This window comes from Mytilus trossulus, chromosome 6 (genome assembly GCF_036588685.1).
Source record: "Mytilus trossulus isolate FHL-02 chromosome 6, PNRI_Mtr1.1.1.hap1, whole genome shotgun sequence".
NCBI classification, from domain to species: domain Eukaryota; kingdom Metazoa; phylum Mollusca; class Bivalvia; order Mytilida; family Mytilidae; genus Mytilus; species Mytilus trossulus.
Genome location: NC_086378.1, coordinates 36,994,816 through 37,017,954, shown reverse-complemented (window position 1 = coordinate 37,017,954; position 23,139 = coordinate 36,994,816). Strand labels below are relative to the sequence as shown.

Genomic DNA, 23,139 nt, shown 5'->3' with positions numbered 1-23,139 from the left:
TTGTACCTCTTTAAGAATGATACTTTTCAATATTTGCAGTAGAAAATATTATAAAAAAGGTTGCATTAAAGTGTTTTTTTTGGGGGGTGATTTTTCACTGTGAAATGCATGAACAAAAATCTCAGCTTGAAAATATTATTTGCAGCATGTAAACTATTATCAATGTCTTTAATAAGTGAATAAAATCCTTAGATATTAAATTTCTGCATACTTTGAAACAATGTGAGGATGAAAATTTTACCTTTCTTTGAACATTATTTTGTAAAACGTATATTATGCTCAGTAATATTTCACACCAATCCTTAGCATGTTTACAGTATAAGTAGAAATAGTCTATAGACTGTTGAAATTTTTTTATCTAGATATTTGAAAATTATGCAAACTTTTATTCATATTTCATCTTCGATATTATGTCAAGACTGTTCCAATTTTAGTGTCTTAATTACTTTTATATTATTAGAAAATACTTCATTCATGTTTTTTACATTCTCAGGTATTCAACATAGTAATTCAGTTATTGATTAATAATTTTATGTAATGGTTTTTGAAATATTTTTTGATTATTTTTACTTTGTTGATTGTTATAAATTATCACACTAGTAGTTACAGTTTTTATTTTATAATCCATTTGAAAAGAAATATCATGTGAACTGATTTGTTTTCAGAAAAGTTATCCACAGCAGCTACTGTTAACTCCACAAATCATATTTGAAAATTGATAGTTGAAATTAATATAGTTTAAATCATAGTTTTATTCTGGTATCCCTGTCTAAGCCTTCCATTGTATAACACTGTAAAAATCTGATAAAAAATCCAATGTTCTTTATGTTCTTATTATTTTAATAAATGTTTAAAAAATGTAGATATATTTTTTTCTTCTTCAGATTTACAAATGTGGTCAATAATACTTCTTTTTCTAGGGAGAAAATATTTGTTGTATTTGGAAATCTTTTCATGTTTTTCTGGGACAAAAGAAGAATTTTAAAGACGTAGCAGTTTTGTGGAATGTTCATGTCTATCTGGCAGGTATTAAGGGCATACAATATAGTTACAGGGGAGGTAATGACGTTGCTAACGTAAAATGTTACTTTCGCGACGTCAAACTGTGACATATCTGGAAAAGATGCATTTTTCGAATGATTTTTGTCGAGCCTGCAACTTTTGTTGCAGAAAGCTCGACATAGGGATATTGATCCGGCGGCGGCGGCGGTGTTAGCTCACTTCTTAAAAGCTTTATATTTTAGAAGGTAGAAGACCTGGATGCTTCATACTTTGTATATAGATGCCTCATGTTACGAACTTTCCGTCAGTCACATGTCCAATGTCCTTGACCTCATTTTCATGGTTCAGTGACTACTTGAAAAAAAAGTTAAGATTTTTTGTAATGTTAAATTCTCTCTTATTATAAGTAATTGGATAACTATATTTGGTATGTGCGTACCTTGCAAGGTCCTCATGTCTGTCAGACAGTTTTCACATGACCTCAACCTCATTTCATGGATCAGTGAACAAGGTTAAGTTTTGGTGGTCAAGTCCATATTTCAGATACTATAAGCAATAGGTCTAGTATATTCGGTGTATGGAAGGTGTACATGTCCAACTGGCAGGCGTCATCTGACCTTGACCTCATTTTCATGGTTCAGTGGTTATAGTTAAGTTTTTGTGTTTTGGTCTGTTTTTCTTATACTATATGCAATAGGTCTACTATAATTGGTGTATGGAATGATTGTAAGGTGTACATGTCTAGCTGACAGGTGTCATCTGACCTTGACCTCAGTTTCATGGTTCAGTGGTTATAGTTAAGTTTTTGTGTTTTGGTCTGTTTTTCTTATACTATATGCAATAGGTCTACTATAATTGGTGTATGGAATGATTGTAAGGTGTACATGTCTAGCTAACAGGTGTCATCTGACCTTGACCTTATTTTTTATGGTTCAGTGGTCAAAGTTAAGTTTTTCAGTTTTGGTCTATTTTTCTAATACTTTATGCTTTAGGTCAACTATATTTGGTGTATGGACATATTTTAGGATCTTTTTATGTCGGTTACGCTGGTTTTATTTGACTTTGACCTCATTTTCACGGTCCATTGCTAAGTCTTAAGTGTTTGTGTGTTTTGGTCTGTTTTTCTTTATTTATAAGCAATAAGTCAACTATATTTGTTGTATTGAAGAACTGTTAGCTGTACATGTCTGCCTGGCATGGTTCATCTGACCTTGAACTCATTTTCATGGTTGATTGATCAATGTTTCCTTTTCTTGGTTAATGTTTAGTTTATGTGACAGTTGTAATAAAGCTTTATATTTAGGTCTATCAAGATAGTATCAAGGATTAGTAAAGGCGAGAAATTTCAGTGTGTGCACTCTTGTTATCATTTAAACTGATTTAATTTGAAAACGAGTTCATGGACTCCTATTTTTCAAAACAGCAATTTGTTTCATTTTGCAGGGAGATTATGTGACCCAATTTTTATAAAAATGTAAATAGAGGATTTTTTTAAATTTTGATAAGCATGCAGCAAGAAAAGACGTATTTTTCTCAATTCATGAGCATTTGATAAATATGAGTTATTTCTGAATAAAAAATGCATAATTTTTTACGGTACATATAAAATACAGAAATTACCGATTATTTAACAAAAACAATTTGTGTTTATCTTTTATAACAAAAAAGTCATGTCTTTCTTTCGAAAAAGAAATTATGGCCAACAGTCTTAATTTTGAGCAAATATACAAAATTTCGACCTCATTTTACTCAAAAAGTAGCACATGAAGGTATATTTTTTATTACATATTTGATTTAATCAGGTAAAAAATAGCCTTTATGCAAATTTTCACGAACTTGTAAATACAGGATCAAAACTGTATCGTATGCCCTTAAGTGACCTTTACCTCGTTTTGATGATTTATTGGTCAATGATTAGTTTGACTTTTGTCAGTTTATGAGATACTTTAATCAACAGGTCAACTATATTTTGTGAATGAAATGATTTTAAGGTGAATGTCTGTCTTGCCTGGATAATCTGACCATGACCTTATTATCATAGAAAAATAATAATGTTTAGTTTATATGACACTATAGTACCACATATTACTGGTTTTCAACATAAATCAATCATGATTAAAACAGCGAGACATGTTTGCACTCTTGTTTGGATAAATTCGTATGCAGTCGATGTTGTCCCCTTCGATCAATACAAGAAACAACCATGTGTTTGAAACAAATGGTTTCCTGATAATAGATTGGGTACTCCTTATTAAATCGAAATGAAACTTTTACAGATGAAAAGGATAGGGAATGAAAAAGATAGGTGCAAAGTACCAAAGGGATAGTAAAGCTCAGAAGTCGAATTCGAGCTGACAATGCTGACAAAAAAAGAACGAAAAACAACATTAAGACCTATAACAGTGTACAAAAAACAACATAGAAAACTATTAGCAACACAAACCTCACCTAAAAATAGGGGACATCTCATTTGCTCTGTTAGGATAAACAGACCATGCTTCATATGTGGCAATTTAATACAATAAGAAAAGACATACCTATTGAATATATGATCATATATGGTCAATTAGACAAACCTTTTTTAAGGTCAAATTAACTTTCTGGAAAAATGTGGAAACTTGGTTTCTGGATGGAAGCTTAATTTACTTATCTAATTTTTCGTATCTGTAAAATTATCAATTAAATGAAACTCATCATATATTCAAAACAGGAAAAAAACAATGAAGATGCATTAAGAAGAAAGAAAAATACAATTAATTTACGAATTAAATATAAATCTTATTACTTCACTTAAGCTCTTTGCATTGACTCATCATTAATACCAGGATTAAACTTTGTAAACTCGGATTAGCACAAGAATTGCAGTAAAAATTTTCAATACCAAATGTTCATATATGGTGTTATATAAGGCGATCTGGTAAAGAAAGGCTACAGTAGTATGGTGCTGTTCAAAAGTAATAAATTCATTGAGAGAAAACAAAGCCGTTTACAAACTAAAACCGAGCGAAACACAAACAAAAATGGAAAACAATGGAACAACAAACACTGAAGTGCAACAAAAAAATAAGCGTATGGTGTGAGTAAAATTTTGTTAATTTCAGTTCTTGGGATTTCATCTTTTGTAAAATTCAATCTCCATTAGTATATACTGAAAAAGAAAGGCGAAAGATACCAGAGGTACAATCAAATTGATAATTCGAAAACAAATCGACTAAAAAAGAAAAATTACCAACAGACAAAGAAAAGCACAAACCCCAAAGACTGAACAACACAAACCTCACATTACATTACATCTTGGTTTCTTTACGTCTGTTAATAGACCCCATTAAATTGTGCCCCAACCCCTTTATAACAAAGAAAACCATGTCGAAACGACATTACAAAGTATATCAGAGCTCAGACCGGTGCCACTATAGCCGAAACGACTGTGTCCGATTAATTGGTGTTTCCAAAGTTTTTGACATCAATATCGTTTGAAGTGGATTGTTTTAAAGGAGAAACCGGCATAGCAACCGAGATATTTCAGAAGCCACAGATGCATATAAAAAAAAAACGATTTTATACATGTTCAATTGATTGATTGATCCAAAAAGAAGAAATTTAATCTTCGAAATACATATAATCAAAGTTTTGTAGTATTTAAAATCAATTCCCCATTGATTTCAGGATTACCTGTTGTACGACGGACGCGCGTTTATCTACAAAACAATGCTCAGATTAACCCAAGTTCCGATGACGGGGGAATACAACATTGAACATTTTTTCTTCTTAAAGACTGCTGTAGTAACTTTCAGAAGGCCAGTGAAATATTTCAAGCACGATTAAGATTCGGTAGAGCTCCTGTGTTACAGTATAAAAAAACGACCGTCCCTTTATTGCAAAGAAAAACTTGGCCGAAACATTTTGACAAGAATATAAAAATTCTGACCAGTGGCAGTGTGTCCAAATGCTTTACAGGAATTTCAAGAAAATCAACCAAAACTTGACATAAATGACTCATTTTTGCAGAGTTATCTTCCCTTTCCAATGTTACTTTCCATAGGAAATGAAAGTTATTGAGTTTCCTTAAGTTAGATTTGTGTTTTATCCGTGTCTATTTGGGGATTAATGCTATGGTATAGATTATATATATATAGATGCTGACATGAATTATCATTGATATGGTTATATTTATATCAACTGTTTATAAAATTTAGAATTTTTGAAATAGTAAGGCTTTTCTACAACAGGCATATATTACCTTAGCTGGATTCGGCAAAACTTTTAGGAATTTTGGTCCTCAATGCTCTTTAACTTACTTTATTTAGCCTTTTTAAATTTTATTGATTCGAGCGTCACTGATGAGTCTTTTGTAGACGAAACGCGCGTCTGGCGTATATACAAAATTTAGTTCTGGTATATATGACGAGTCTATTTAGAACTTTAAAAATTTCTGTTGCGATTAGTTTTGATGTTAAACCTTAGTTTGGCTTGACTAAAGCGGTAAATACTAAAAGATGTCTATCAAATCATGACATATCAGTCAAACGAATTTAATTTTTATAATCAAATCCGTTGTCTGTAAGTTACATTCCCTAATTACGCATGTGTTTGATGCACTGAATAAAAATTGTTCATTCAATGTGATGTTTTAAGGATAACAGCGAATCTTTATTTCAAGAGAGGCAAATGAGTAATTTTTTCTGCGTTATTAGACAATTCGTTAGACTTGGAGGTAAATGATTAAAATAGCAAAACCGGGAGTCGCAACAGAGATTTCAGCATTCACAAATGCAAAAAGACGATTTTAAATACAGACTTGATATATTGATTGATGTTTATTTGCTTGTCGTCCAGTGGATATATTTTTCACATATTTAGGACAAGAAATAATGAACAATATTCCGATAAATAGGTTCTGCAGATTAAGTCGAGTTCGGGGAGGGACTAGAAATAGAAGGACATAATTTGATTAAGGTCAGAAAGTGTGCCTTTAATCACATATCACTTATGGACCCCTAAACGATTTATTGCATTTTTTATTTTTAAATCAACGCTCTACCAACACAATAATTGTATTAAACGTTAAAATAATGGAGCATACTATCGTATGCTACTGCAAAAAGCTAGTTAGTTAAATCCGGATAGAAACATTGCCTGCAATAGATTTGCGTACGAGCCTCTCCTTGAATTATTGAAAGGGTGTTTCATTTCTAGAAAGCGTGTCACTCTCACATAAAACACGAAATTCGGTTTTACGTCCCTAAACGTATTTCAATTTTACTGTGTGTAGAATAAGAAAGTGACCATGAGTTGGACTGCTGGACATGAAAAACACTGTTGACAACATTCATATACACCAACCTATATTTTGTGATGTATATTTGTCAGGTGGAACTATCCAAAACCCCAGACAAAACGATCGATACTTTAATAATAAGGAATACCAAAATTGTATCTATGCAATTCCGTAGAAATCGAAAATTTGACGTTTTGTTTTTTACTCTCTAAATATTAAGAACCATTATACAATATACAAGACATACAATGCTTACTATTTATTTTTCATGAAATGGACGTCTGTATATTATTTTAATTACTATTTCTTTTAAAGTTGACTTTTAATGGACGTCGCATGGTTTACGTTTCCGTAGATTTAACTTTCCAAGTTAACACTTTATCTGTTGTTATATACTGTGAACGTTTTGTGTATATTAAGATGTAAGACGAAAGACGCGCATAATGTAAAATAATTAAAAAAACCGACTTGTTTAGTCTCTAAGAAAACTTGTAAGATTTCAACTCTTAATTATTTTTCTAAATGGGTGCACTTTGAGTACTATGACGTAAGGTTCATTTATTGGTACACCAGACACGCGTTTCATGTATAGTTTAGAATCATATTTTGATTAAAACACCATTCGATTGAATAAGACATTTCTGTTTCAAAAGATTGTTTGGAAGTGTGATTGAGAGTTTCGTAATGTCAGAACTGTCAATGCTATTAAAAGGAATATTCAAAGCAAGTTATTTATCTAAAACATCCAAAGTATATTTTAAATCAAGAACTTATTTTTTCTGTAGATAGATACCACCTGCTAATTTGTATGGCGTTTACATATCCCAATCAACGTGTTACGCTCATACATGTCCAATCAGTACAGACATATTTCCTCTTATCTAGTATATTTAGCAAAAACTGCTCCAACACGGTTATAAATAGTCCTTTAAGGCTTTATTCATAAATGTTAACGTCAGGCACATGGAATTTTAAAGGTATTGTGTTCATTAATTTATAACTACCGCCTTTCTTTTTCGTAGAAGAACGATTGAAATCGACACTGCATAAGTTTATAACATACAAATAAAACCTGCTATAATTGACAATGAGTTTGATTATCCTTCGCCATCAGGAAAATGTTGACCGATACAATGTGATATGTGTTTCAACTCACTAACGAAATGTTAGTGGTCTATATCTTTTTTTATCCTAGAATAATGATCTGATCAGTCTTTTTTCAGATAAAGTCCTACGTCTGATTGCAACTTTAGAACTGAGTGTGTTTCGCGGGGGTACGTCTGCATAGCAAATAAACTCATCATAGATACGAGGATTACATTTTGTATTTATGCCAGACGCGTGGTTCGTCTACGAAAGACACATCAGTGACGCTCCAATCCAAAAAGTTATAAATGCAAAATAAAGTACGAAGTTGAAAAGCATTGAGGACCAAATAATAATTATAGGTCATAATTTGAAGAAGCTTATGGTATCAACGCAGATCTTTCTTTCACCTCTTGGAATTCCCCCAATGTTTTGGTGACCATGATTTTTATTTTTTTTACTTGATAAGTGAGGTTTCGAACATCGATGAAAAGTGAAATAACTAAAATAGCAAACTCGAGGAAAATAAAAAAACGTAAAGTCCTTAATCAAATGGCAAAAATAAAAGTTCTGACAACTTAAAAATTTAAAGTTGAACATCAAGCTTTCATAAAAACGCTTAGTTTTCATTTTTGTGTAAAACAAAAATATGAAATCCAGTCACACATCTGTATTCAAACAGATAAAAAACGGGAATTTCTCGCTACATTGAAGACCTGTTGGTGACCTTCTGCTGTTGTTTTTTTATTTGGTCGGGTTGTCTATTTGACACATTCCCCATTTCCATTCTCAATTTTATCAAATAGATAAAAAAAAACATATTTCAGACTGAAATCAGTTTGTAATTTTTAAGAGATTCGAAGGGAAACTATCTTGCGGTCTGGCGAGGGAGAATCGAAACACTCTAAATTCTATATACTGAACACCAGTTTTACAAACAGAGTTATACATGACTTTAATGTTTAATAATCATAATAAGAAGCTTTCATAAATATTGTTAACGCCGCAACACTCTGTATGTGCCTGTCCCAAATTGTTAGTTTGTAATCCAGTGGCTGTAGTGTGTTTAAACATAAGATATATGTTGTTTTCGTTGATTGTTTTGTTATGTTGCACAAATTTTTGGCAATTTAGATTCTTATAATTAATAATAAGCACTGTTGTCATTAAGGAATTGTGATTTAAAAAAATACGAACATTACTTCTAGATTAGCCTGCATAGATGTAGTCCTCTCTATTTGTTAAATGACGGCATTAAAAGTAAAAATAAATAAAAAAATACTAACTCCGAGGAAAATTCAAAACCAAAAGTCACTAACCAAATGGCATAATCAAATACTGAAACATGCATAAAGGCGCGCATGATTGACTATTTTTTCGGTGACGGACATAACTCGAAAGCGGTCTTTTGTTTTGACACATCTTATTGAAATTATCCTAAATTCACTAATAATTTGTAATGTTTTATCATGCACATTATTACATTTACAGGTATAGTCTTAATGACACCGAACCTACCGTCATAACTCACTTATTGGGCCATAATATTGACATCAATAGATTGTACAAATTAAGTTGACACACCTTAGGTGACCTAAACTTGTTCACAAAGACCTAAATAAATTTAAAAAAAAGACTTTCAAGAGCGTATTTTCAAATTTAATGTTAACATCAAACGAGGGTTTCAACTTGTGACAGTCGTACTGTCAAAGGTTTGGTTGAACTTATATAATTGAGATACCAATTAGTGAACTAATATTATACAGATATATTTCTCAGTCCACGCTTTTTAAAAGGCTTTTATCCTAAATGAGCCATTTTGTCGGAGGTGTGTTCTATCATGACGAATGCCATTAATGAGCTTGGGGTTCTCATATAGATTGTTTCTAATTTTTTGAGCTTTGAACAGCCTTATTTTCATAATGTCTATTCCGTTAAAATTTAATACTCTAGTTTTGTTCTTACTATTGACACAAATACCGCTATCTTCCCAACATACAAATCATTATCAAGAGTTTCTAATTATTTCGTAACTAAAACGTCACTGTTATCCTTTATTTGTTATCTCTATGATACATACGGTACGGAATGGGCCTTTTTATCAATGTTATCTGAACGAAAAAGTGAAAGGAAAAAAATAAGACGGATGAAAAAAAAGATTAAATGGAATATGACAGAAATTAACAAGTTTTTGAATATAAGTACAACAATAGCGCTAAAGTAAGCAGATTGCTTCTAACTGGTGCTGCATCACTTGAACCCAAAATAACAACGGTTGTATTGCCTTCTCTGTAGTTTTCTTCATCGGAATCTGAAAAATTGAAAAAGATGAAGTATTTTAATTATTTCATACCAATAAAAGGAGTCTTAATTTGTTTAATTGCAATTGCTTTAAGGTATATAAGGCTGTCTGAGAATCTGATCTTGTAGTTGATATATTGTCCGATTGTTCCGTCATTACCATTTCAGTCAATTAACATCAGCTTATTGACAATTTGTCATTTGGTAAACGTCAAAAGAAAGAAGAAACAAAATATTAACAATCAATCATGAACTATCAGATATTCTTTTGCTCCTTTTTAGGAAACAAAAGTAGTATCCTCTCCATACTTACAGGGACACACGCGGCATGTGTATGGACAATCAAATGGCATGTTTGACAAAGTAAGACAACTTTGTTCTCCATAACCACTATTTCCACAGAAGAATTGTTCTTTCTTGTCTTCTTTGCATGTAACTGAAATTCATTAAATATTTGTTTGTTTTTATCGTGATTAAGATTATAACACAATGTTGACTGCTGTACTCCGATTTTTTACATTGTAACATATTATTTCGGTTTGTTTTGTTCACACATCGTTTTCAATATAATGGAATTTAATGCGACTGTCATACAAGAGAGAAGTTAAGCAAGCTATAAAACCAGGTTCAATCCATCATTTTCTACATACGAAAATGCCTGTACCTAGTCAGGAATATGACAGTTGTTATCCATACGCTTAATGTGTTTGAGCTTTTGATTTTGTTACTGGATTAAGGACTTTCCGTTTTGAATTTTTCTCGGAGTTCAGTATGTTTTTTTGTGATTTTTCTGTAAGCAACGGTGTATGGTATTAATTGAAAGTGGAATACATATATGAAAGAATAAAGGGTTGCTTAAAATTATACTGTGGATTGCACTTTGCTACTACCATGATTTCAATAACAAATTTAGTAAAAAAATTATGGATTTGTACCAGAAATAAAAATGAAAAATCCGCAGACAGTCTGAAGCTCCCCGTCATTATATCATTGTGCTATTGCATTTATTTATTTATTTTTTGCAAATTTGTTTTGTCTATTTACCGTTTTACCTTTCTGTACTGTCAGATTTGTTTGTTTTTATAGTGATTAAGATAACTACAAATGAATGCATTAAATGGTTCTATCTCACTACCAGAATGTATCTCAAAATCAAGTTGTGAACAGTTATATCTTACTGTTTACGATACATGTATATTTTCGATTTTATTTAATTTCACCATTTTATTTTCACTATTGGTCTATAATCTTTATTAACGTTATAAATTGAAAATAGAGGAAAAATTACATCTTCATAATAATTCTTTAAGTCATATGAAACGAGTGACAGTTGAAAAATAATGTTGATTCAATTCTTGAACCAATGCATGCATATATCATAAACTTAGTCTTCTGTGCGAGATTTTATCATTTTTTTACGTAAACATATCTTATAATCGTTATTTTTTCTCTCTCTGTCTGTTATGAAGTAAAAATGTAGCAGCTACTTTATTGTCATAATTTGAAACCGTAGTTTACCGATTGTCACCTTATAGTAAACAACCAACAAAGAATCATGGACATTGAGCACCTGTATAACATGTACAATCAGATAATTTTTACGAGAAGGATCGCGCGAAGGTCACTTGTATATACGAAAAATATTTTGGCGAATTGCTTCCTGGAAGTAAGCAAGTAAAAAAAGTAAACTTTTTCTAAATGTCGACAAATTAAAGAATTTTCTGTAGAAAAAAGTAAATGTTTTAAAATGAAAACTTTATTTAAAAAAAAAAACCCAACATAATTATGCATCATTTGTTTTTAATTTGAGGTTTCGTATGACTTTAAAAGCAGAATTACGTTACTCACGTTTACAATTGTTTGCAGAAGATTTATAAAACCGAAGGTCTTTCTTATAATAATCCTTTCTACACAGACATTGACATGATAATGGATCGAGCTTACTTCCTCCTTCGCATATTTTCTTCTTGCAATCTGAAATGAAATAATAATTTAAATCAACCTTTTTCAGAAGCCATCGGTTACATTTGATGTTAAGTGAAGTTAGTTGAGTGTTCGTTAAGAACTCAATTACTCAATATACCAGAGCTTGTAGGATTATTCAATTATCATAATTTATGTTTTTAATATTCCTTAGAATGTTGTATTTGAACTGGAAAAGTATAACATTAATTTTTCGATCCTAAATGTAACTTGCAAAAGGGAGAAAGCATAATAATTGACAAAATCAAACAGTAGGCTTTATCAAATAACCGAACATTCGAAAAGCCAACTGTCTTATTCCTGACCTCGTACAGCTATTTTACGTAGAAAATGATGGTTTATAGCTAGCCAAACATCCCACTTGTTTGAACCTTGGTTTTGGTCCAAGAACAAACATATCCATTATGTAAGGATAACTGTGTGTGTGTGTGTGTGTGTGTAGAATCACATGCCATAAACAACATTACCAAAGCCAACATACCTTGCTAGCGTTCTGGCAATGTTAATAACTTATCTAAATAGCTATAACTGACATTTAATAGTTTTAATATTCCTAATACAAACATTATAAACTAGGGCGATATCACGATCGCCATTTCAAATCTACAGTTATTTCCAAATTAAACAAAATTATAACCGTGTTTCATTTTCTTTTATTGATCCAATACATATTATCACGATTGCTGTTTCAAATCTGCAATTAATTCCAAATTAAAGAACATTACAGCCGTCTTCATCTTTCATTTATCAACCCTCTTATTAATTAAGATGTAATATAAGTAACATATTCCTTAAACCTTTTCGTTATTGCTTTGGTGTTTTTTCAAATGTTTTTGTCAAATGACGTCGGAAAATTAAGGTAGGTTTTCAAAACATACTTCATGATTTGCTTTCTATAGAGTCCTTTGTTTGTGAAAAAGCTATAAATATTTAATACATTCGTCGCACAATACCAATATATAGTATGACAAATACCGTATACATAAATTGTAGAATAAACTTGATGAAATGTCTTACCACGCAAATCCGTATTTGTTCCGTTTGTTGAAAACGGGAATCCAAGTTGGCCTTTGTGATTGCCACTGAAAGTAATAAGATATAACAATAACATTTCCTACGACAAAACATACTTTATGAAACAAACATTCTCATCAATAAAAAGGACATTGAGCTATATACAAAACTGAGAACAAATAGTAACACATTCATCAAGGATTTTTATAAATTTATATATACCTTAGCAATTAAGACAATAACAATCAAAACCAAGGAGTTACTAACAAAGACTCAAATTACCAAAGGACATTTACATCAACAGTTATTAATGATAAATAAGAAACAACACGAACTCCACTAAAAACCGGGAGTGAAATCTTGTGCTCAGGAACTGATTTAGATTATTATTTTTTAGGAAAATATTGTTAAAATCATGTTATTGATATTTTTTTGTAGTCTCAATTTGAAGGATTATATGCGCAAATTTGTATATTTTCTGTTCTTTATATAGATTATTGTTAATATGTAGTATTGTTTTAAAGTTATTTTGTGTTTTCAAATTCTCCTGTTAGAATTCATAAACTTTATTACATGTAAATTTATACCTGTGGAATATAAGATTTTGATAAATATTGTTTACCTCGGTGCATAGTTGCATACATAGAAATGATATCCATTGCAAATGGCGTAACCGCAACCAAGTATGTAAGAATCAAACCAAGTTAACTGAAAACAACCAAAACATAGCTTTATTAGTGTTTTACATTTAATTCAGCAAGAATTTCTTTAAAAGTTTTTCTTTAAATGTCCTCTACAAGTAAAGAATATGTCCGGTGTTATCTACAAGTCAAGAATATGTCAGTTGTTATCACATAGTCCGTTTCTGTGTATGTTGGTTTGAGAAAGACACAAGAAAAAGATACCACGATACAAATACAATCATGGAATTAGAGGAAGATTAATTCCATGGCCAAACGAAGAGGCTAAACAACAAACAACAATCTTTGAATAATTATACAGTAGAATAAAGAATAAACAAACGGCTCCACTACCAAAAATATAAATGATGATAAACTTGGATGAACTGTCTGATATGGCTTATATATATAATAAACTCATCAAAGATACTCGGTTTAAATTTTGTATTTACGCCAGACGCCAGACTACAACATACTCATCAGTGCCGCTCGATTTCAAATAAGTTAAAAAGTATATCTTATCTTACCTGGGTAAAATGGCCAACCTTTTTCAGCATATTATTCTTTTCTCCAAAATGGAAATCCTTCGTTTCATTATAGAATAACTGTACCACAGTTTCCCATGTTATATTCTCTTTCGAACTTGCAATATTCTGACCTATGGGAAATCTTCCTGAAATGCACAATAAATTTATTACGAGATACAATCCAGTAGAACTGCATTGAAATTCGATTTCCAAGTAATACAATTATGCAATATATAATCAACCAATTAAAATTAAAGTTACAATACTTCCAATTGACTTCTAAAGACTAAAGATCTACACACAATTCAAATTGTGATAACTATATTATAAACCAACAAATAAGGAACTACTGGATTGGCTATCACAAATCAAAACCGAAAGAAGCATCTGCTAAAATAATAAAAAAAATAATCTCGTAACACTGTAAATACCTGGTATTAATCGCTGATAGTTCTTATCATGAACACCAAAACAATGTTCCGCCCATTTCTGTGCAACCATAGCAACTTCACGATCCCATATCATCTTCAAAATGTTTTTGGCGTTGTATTTCTTCGCTGCTTTCTCTCTATATTCATTGTGAAGAGCCAAAACAACATTTTTGTCTACAGGACCTATTCAAAATTGCAAATCGTAGTTACCACCTGAATTCTAATTATTCATTTTGAGAGCATATTTCAACAAGAACAGATATATTAGAAACATATGACACAGCAATGAATGAAGGACAAAGAAATAACAAATAATACATTTTGGCGAAAATAGATGTTGAAACTTTTGAAATTTATAAAACTAATTTGAAGTTTAATCGTTAGAACAGTAAACTAATGGAATGTATCTTTGGATGTTAAGATGTTTTAATATGTTTTTAGATAAGTATCTTTTATTAAACATCTATAGAAATATTTAAATAGTTGCAATTAAATGTACCCCGCTATATGACATACTCATGCAAGGTTCTTTTGCACCATATCGGGAGACAAAAAGACTTCAAGCATCTATACTGTATATATTTCAAATTGTAGTGTTCAGATCTTTAACTATCTTTATTGACTGATGAAAGATGAATAGAATAACTTTGCTTGATAACACAACCATGACTATCCATAACGTTAACATCCAAGCTTTATTTTGCCAGTTTCATATGTAAACCTCCACAATTTCAAAGGATCTTTAAGGGCAAATAGCGGCTGGTAAAATACTTAAATGATTACGTATTTATTATACTTGCATTTCTACGACTAAAATGTCGGTAATGGTTTAACAACAGACTTCATTTTATTTGACATTCGAATCGACAAAAAAAATCTCAGAAAATGTGCTATCAACTTGAATAAACACATCATAGATAACAAGATTGCAAATTTGTATTTGCCCCACACGCGCGTTCTTGTACAAAATAGGCATCAGTGACTCTCGAAAAAAATGTTAAAGGCAAAAAAAGTACAAAATGCAGAGCATTGCGGAACGAAATTCCTAAAGGTTTTGCCAAATATAGCTAAGGTTATCTTCCCCTAAGGTAGAAAATCCTTAGTATTCCAAAATTACAAAGTTTTGTAAACAGTTAGTTTCAAATCATAACCATATCAATGATAATTCATGTCAACACAGACGTGCTGACTTCTGGGCTGGTGATAAACTAGATGCACTGCGGAACTTAAGTCTTTCAACTGGAAATCGACATTTGACACCGGAGCTACCAGGCATGTAATACAATAATCAAGAAGTTAGAATTTTATTTTGAAGAAACACTGAACAATTCAAATTTGCAAAACACTCATTTTCAAAACCGCACCGTCTGTTTTTAAATATACAGTGCTTTGTAAATAGATAACGAAAGTGCACAAACTAAAAGAAGAGTACTAGTATTAAAAACAAAGTTTATGTAGACGAAACGCGCGTCTGGCGTACTAAATTATAATCCTGGTACCTTTGATAACTATTTAAGCTTATAGTCTCCCAATCAGCTTTCTTTAAAATTTGAAAATCTTTAGCACTGTAGCCACCTTGAAGCAGTATAGAAGGAAATTATGACCAATAAACAAATATTGACCAATAAAAAATTAAGAATTGCCTCTTGCGGCAATACTGTTCTTCCGACTGGAATGAGACGACGATATTTCGTAAAAAGTGCTAGTTTTACACTGTTCACATACAATTTTGTTCAATTTGACCCAGAGGTTTCACAAGAGACTGATTGACGACGGACGGACGTATGATGGACAACCAATGTGATTACGAAAGACATAAAAAGACAGCAATAAAAGGAATTAATCATATTATCACCATGCATGTTCGTTCCAACATTGTCACTATAATCAGGTTTAATAACAAAACAATTATTTAATTCTACTCTGTCTGTTTTTTTGCTTTTGTTTATTTTTGATTTATTTATGTTTTAATTAAAAAAAAACTACATGCTATGACGTAAATACATTGATTAAATTAGTCACCACAATATTCATATTATTGAGAATATATCAAAGACATGATTCCAAACGTTGAAACCTACTAACGTGTCCAAATTGTCCAATAAGTGTTGCGTGTTTTTATTTATAGGTGCAACAGTTCTAATTCCCAAATAAAGGAGGAATGGAATCGTTCAAAACTAATACTTCTAATTGAGCAAATCAAATTGATATGCATCGGAGTTAGATACTTGAAAAAGTAATCAATTCAAAGAAAGCATATGAATAAAAATAGAAAAATATAAAAAATATAAAAAGATATTGAGGTAGCAATAAAGGAAAGACACATGGATACAACGCCAATAGTTTGCTGTCAATTATTACCCCATCACGATTATAGTTACCTGGAATTCTGGCTTGAGGTGATCTTGGAAGACATGCTGAGTGACTTGGAAATACTTTAAACTTATCCTTACAGGTAGCAGCAGCATGTACTGAAAAAAAACTTTGTTCAATATCTTAACTGATGGAGTATGTTTTTTTCTGTCAGAACTACGACGAAGATATCGAGATGTATCTTACGCTTTTTTTTTTTTTAAAGAAACAGAACATGAAACCAGAATAATTTACAAATTTATTCAATTCACTTTTTTTTTATTATATTTGTAGCTGTCTAACTCTTTTTTTATATTTGTTTTTCTGCTTTGCTTTGTGTGTGTTTTTTTTAAGAAGAAACAGAAACATCCAACACACAACAAATCAAATACAATATCATTTTAATCATTTTATTTATCAGTTGTTGTTAACTAGCTTTAACTTTCAGTCTTTGGATCTTGAAATTTAGAATATAAATATTTCCATGTATTAGAGATGATATTATTTTTAGATTATATTTGTATTTATATCTTGGTACTTGTTTGATATGTTTTGTGATGTGCTTGTTCCTTTAAATAAAATAAATAATGGTTCATATATCTAACGATATTCAATTGATAACTTATGATTGATTGATGATTGGTTGTTGCCTTCTTATGTCCAGTGACAAATAATTAATTTATTATCAAAAGGAAAACAAGTTACTAATACAATAAGCTGTTTCTACAAGGTTGGTAGATAAGAATGAAGAGCCACTGAAAAGAATGTATGTTGGATACGGGCAGAAACTTTGACAGACAACAGGCCACATCCGGAACGTCAGAGAATTTCACCAATCTTATTTTGATGTTAAGAGAAGATTTTACTTGCTCTTTACAAGCAATTGATTTGAAATATAGTCCCCATCTATATCGAATCGGGCCGCGTAGCTATATACGTCCGTAAACTTAACAGACGCCCAATTTTAACAAAGGTTTGACTTTAAAAGTCGAGTTCCATGTACACACAACATTTCATCGAATATAACCAAAATATATAACCATCACTTGAAATTAACAAATCAAATTTTCATCATTTTTTCCAGCGTACAACCTTTAGTAACCACGTAACCTCACGTTTCAAAATTATTCTATAGAAAAAAACAAATAAAAAAGAATGGTGCCACGAAACACCCTAGATATATGTTTATAATTCAGAATTATTTATAATGCCATGACAAGAAGTTAATTTCAAACAACTGTCATATTTTTTTTTCAATTCGTTTTTAGTATGAAACCGGATGTGACGTCACGTACTATGATTTGGTGGTATAACACCTTAATTTATAGAAAAGAACATCTATATTTATATCGACAAAAAAATATTCAAATATCTTATTGCACTGTAATATTGAATTAATAACCTTCTAGAATATGTTTAATTAAAGGGCCAATAAGTTTCCTGGATCGTACTATCTAAATTTACTGATTCCATAACAATATAAAACAAAATTCTCAACCAAATATTTGAATCCATGAAAGAATTAAGATATGGTTATAATTAATTTGCGGTAAAGAAATACTTGACTTGATAATTCACCAATGACATATACATGTAGATCTGGCCTCGTGTTATTATTTTTTTTATTCATTTCTATGTTTTGGAGTTTATTGTGATGCTCATTTTCACTGAACCTGTACACATTTTTGTTTAGTGGTCGGATGAAGACCACCCCCGGGTGCAGGATTTTCTCGATATGCTGAAGATTCATTACTTCCCTTTCGGCTGTTTTATTTTTACTCTTTGGTCCAGTTGTTGTCTCTTTGACACATTCCACATTTCCATTATCAATTTGACATTGCCTAACATTCAAGATTTCACTACCGGGAAAAGAAACCGCAGACGCGTCGGGATGTATAAACAACGTAAGATGATGCTAAAAGAACACGGCACTGTCCATAAAGGAGAAATTTACAATAGGAAAAAAAACAAAATCATCCTTTAGATCGTCATTTGTTTTTGTAGAGTTTGTCGTATCAAACTGAAATATTTAATAAAATTGAGAATGAAACTGGGGAATGTGTCAAAGAGACCACAGTCCGACCATAGAACGGTCACCAACACGTCTTTAATGCTGCGCAAAATATATAAAAAGGACATATATTGCTGTTTTTATTTGATTTATATAAAGGTGCTTATTTTATTTCGACAGTACAGTGAATTATTTGCTATTTAACGTAACAATGTCATACTGGTAACAGTAAGTGTCACATATTTGTTTTCATCAATCAATCTCTTAAGTTATGACTTAAATCCAAGAAAGGAAGTAATTAATATTTTTTTATATACAGGTATTTCCTTATGGATTAATTCTTACATAATAGCACAAACAGGGACGCATTGGATTTAAAAATCAAGTCTGCTCGGTACAGAGATAGTTTCTCACTTTTTTTTTAATGTTGTGTTTAAATTCTATAAGTTTTGATATTAAGAACATTTTTAATGTTTTTTTCTTCCCAATTTTCTTAAAATACTTTATAATAGGTACCAGGATTATGATTTAGTACGCAAGACGCGCGTTTCGTCTACATAAGACTCATCAGTGACGCTCATATCAAAATATTTTTAAAGCCAAACAAGTACAAAGTTGGAAGAGCATTGAGGATTATAAAAGTTAGTCTGAACACGTGCAAACTAAAATTTAAAGATTTCACAGTTTAAATTGCTTTTTTAATTATTTGACGTCTTTTTTTTCATTTATCTCAGCAACTGTTTCGATTCTTGTACATCCCTGTCTTTCAAATACTCGGCACTGTTGTTTCCTTACGAATGAAGTCAGAGAAGCGTGTGTGACCCGAACAATAGAATTATTGTTGTTGTTTGCAGTGTAATGTATATTTTCAAAAATATTTAAAAATAAATGTAACAATGTATTTCAATCGGTAAATAAAATGTATACTTCCAAAACAAAATGATGTAAAATCTAAATAACTTTTACAATATGTATAATAACAACTTACATTGCCAAAAGAATGAAATAAAAGTTAGAAAAAACAATGTAAAGGATCCATGAAACACTTGTGCCAACATTTTCTCTGTTTATTTGAATCTGTCGTCAGGGAGCGTCAAAATTCACTACGTTGACAACCCATCTTTTTCAGATTTATAATTCGAGATAAAATTTATCAATAGATTTTATGTTATTTTCAATTAAACGACCTTTGAAAAGTCTATCACTATAATACACTGTTATTTTGCAGTAATCAATTAGAAAGATAAAGATTTCAACAAGGAAAATGTGGAGGAAATAGAAATAAAAAATACTAACTCACTAGATGCGTAAGGTTTAACTGTCTAACATGTGACCGGAACAAATTGTAATGTTCTTGGTTTCGAAACGTCCAACTGACGATGTGATGAAACATGCATAACATGTTTCAAAGCAATTGAATGCTAATCTATCTATTTCACTCCAATATTATCTGTTGTAAAACATTGGCGTCTCTTACGTTTTGATTAAAAAACGATTATGATGACCGCTTTTCCGTTTGTGCAGCATTCGCAAAGAATCCATCTTAGTCGAACGGGCATGATTTCCGAGTAACACATTCGGCGTATTCAGTAACTATGAAACTTGAATTCAGCATGTCAAACGTGTGTTTTCCACAATAAGTTTTTAATCCATTTATTTCAATACCAGAAAGTTTGATATGAATTACGAATATTACGGTCCGGTTCATGTAAAAATGCCATATAACTTACATGGCTTACATGAATTTTTATAACTAATCTAGCATTAAGAGGTTCGAGCAGATGAATATTATCTCTATTATTAAATAACTCTATTTGCGAAACAAACCGAAACCAATTTTGATTATAGCCAATACATAGACAAAACAAACATAAGAAAAACTAGTGATAAACATTGTAAAACAGTTATTGGTCTTTGTTCCTCATTTCTAAGACTCTTTAATTAAAGGACAGTTTTTTTTTTATTATTTGGCGTTGATGGATTTAGTCTAAGCATAAATTTCCCGGTTAAGTTAATTGAATTAAATTTGACATTTTTTTTATATACCTTTTCAATAGATTTTTTTCTTCTTTTTAATTAATTTTACAGTTAACGAAAAAAATGGAATTCATCAGAATATATGTTTTACATTTTCTATCATTTCTTTTTTTTTTGCTTATCGTTCAGTTTCTATCAAAAGGCAGTGATAGCTTATTCTAAATTTGGTTAATTTTTTTCTTATAGATATAAGAAGATGTGGTGTGAGTGCCAATGATACAACTCTCCATCCAAATAACAATTTAAAAAAGTAAACCATTATAGGTCAATGTACGGTCTTCAACACGGAGCCTCATACCGAACAGCAAGCTATAAAGGGCCCCAAAATTACTAGTGTAAAACCATTCAAAGGGAAAAACCAACGGTCAAATCTGTATAAAAAAACGAGAAACGAGAAACACGTATAAAGAACAAACGACAACTACTGTACATCAAATTCCTGACTTAGGACAGGTGCAAACATTTGCAGCGGGATTAAACGTTTTAATGGTACCAAACCTTTTCAATTTTTCTAAAACAATAGCATAAAATCACCAATTATGTCTTGGTTTGGGTGAGAAAGGTCGTATTCCGTTTGGTCATTTGCAATGAAAGCAAGAAATTTCTATATATTTTTTGATATTTTCATTCAGGTCGTTATGTTATCATCCATAAGAGTTTGATAATACTAGTAGTTAATATAACATTTGTTTTTAATTTGGGTTTAATTTGTAAAGCTTCTTCAATAAGTTTTTTGTCAAGTCAATATGTATTTTTTGTGACACATTTATTGCAAATGTATACCAATAGTATGTTCCTTCAGTATTTATTTGTTTGCTAGATTTAAAGTTTCATTATGAAGTGAGTTAACATTTCCTTATTCAAAACAGATAGGTTCATCAAAGTTTGGGTTTTTATAAAAGTGTCTTATGACAGAAGTCCTAGTTCATTTCTAATAGCTATAATTGTTGAGCTTCTTTTTGTTCCCAGTGTTTAACAAAATGCAGCTGATTTTTTTTCTAAAACAGTTTTATCAATAAAATGGATGACATTTGGTGTTGAACTATTTTTTGTAGCTGGCAGTTAAGCTCTATAAATTTTACTATAAGTGTCCATATAAGACATATTTGACTATAATATGTTAGTAAAGGTTTGACCAATGTTTCCAAAAGGTTGCAAGGCACTCTCACAGGAATTTGTTCAAAGCTTATAAGTAAGCATTAACAGCTAATAAAACTGTTCTTGTTTGTTTGGCAAGATCTGAACTATAAGTAGTTCAACTTCCATTAGATATGATGCTGTTGTGTTGATGGTCTATCCTCATGCTGTCATTAAGTTACTATTTTTACGTCAAAATGAACAATGATCTTAAAAATGTAAAAAAAACCTGTAACACTGTCAATTCTTCACCGTCGTAAAGATCTCAATGGTTCTTCGACTGTTTTAATATCAATACACTTTATGTATGGACATTTCTGTTTACAGAAATACCGGAAGCCGCTGATGAAATGTTTTCAATTAAATAATTTATCATGAGGGACAAATCCCTCAGATAAATGAAATCTCTTAAATTTAAGAATAATGATCTTTTCCCTGTGTTAATTCTTTACAAATATGCCATTAATCACACATTGACAACATACACGTTTGTGTATTGAAGGTTTCATAAGTTTCTAAAACGCCCAATGTTATCAATAAAATATAATTATCAATTTAGCCGCGTATGAATAAGTGCAAAAGAAACTTATTCAAATGCGATTTGTGTTTGTATCTTATTTATTTAGGTATAAGAAAATGTAGTATGAATCACAATGAGACAGTTCTCCATGCATCTGAGTCACAGTTTTAAAGTAAAACCATTATAGGTCGAAGTACATCCTTTAACAAGGACCCTTTGCTCAAACCGAACAGCAAGATTAAAGGGCCCCAAAATAACTGTTTTAAACCATTCAGACATAAAACCAACGATCTAATAAAACAAGAAACGAGAAACGTTTACGGACAATATCAATAAACGACAACCGCCGACCATCAAGCTCCTGACTTATGTATTGTTTTTATTAAGAAATTCTCTAGCTGTTATACCTATACTCAATCAGTTAAATTTTTTTCTTATTTGATTTTTATACAGTCGTTTCCAGAAACTAATTCGACATTGAAACAATATTGTTGCTTCATTAGTTATAGTCCTTGAGATAACGTATCAAACTGGCAGCAATAAAACTAAACTGTGTTGACTCCAATGACTCGAACTGGCGACTATTTATAACGACCTTGACTACCAAATACGATCTAGCAATATATACAATTGTTTAATATCATATTACTAATATATTTTATGTTTCAAAATCCTTTTATTTCATTTTAGGTTTAATCGTGTTTTTATCGTATGAAGAAATTTATGTCATGTACTATATAGAATGAGAAATAAGAATAAATACAATAAATAAATAAAGAG

General features: G+C 30.9%; 1 protein-coding gene across 1 annotated transcript; it reads right to left on the bottom strand.

The window, feature by feature from the left end:
* Positions 1–8,374: 8,374 nt before the first annotated feature.
* On the bottom strand, positions 8,375–19,723 carry LOC134723413 (cysteine-rich venom protein LIO1-like). The gene is made up of 9 exons (XM_063587029.1): positions 19,654–19,723; positions 16,684–16,773; positions 14,303–14,485; positions 13,872–14,017; positions 13,287–13,372; positions 12,668–12,732; positions 11,516–11,641; positions 9,981–10,103; positions 8,375–9,677 (listed from the first exon to the last, which is right to left on the bottom strand). The coding sequence occupies exons 1-9, from the start codon at positions 19,721–19,723 to the stop codon at positions 9,547–9,549; spliced, it is 1,020 nt and encodes a 339-aa protein (XP_063443099.1). The 3' UTR covers positions 8,375–9,546.
* Between the last annotated feature and the right edge of the window lie 3,416 nt (positions 19,724–23,139).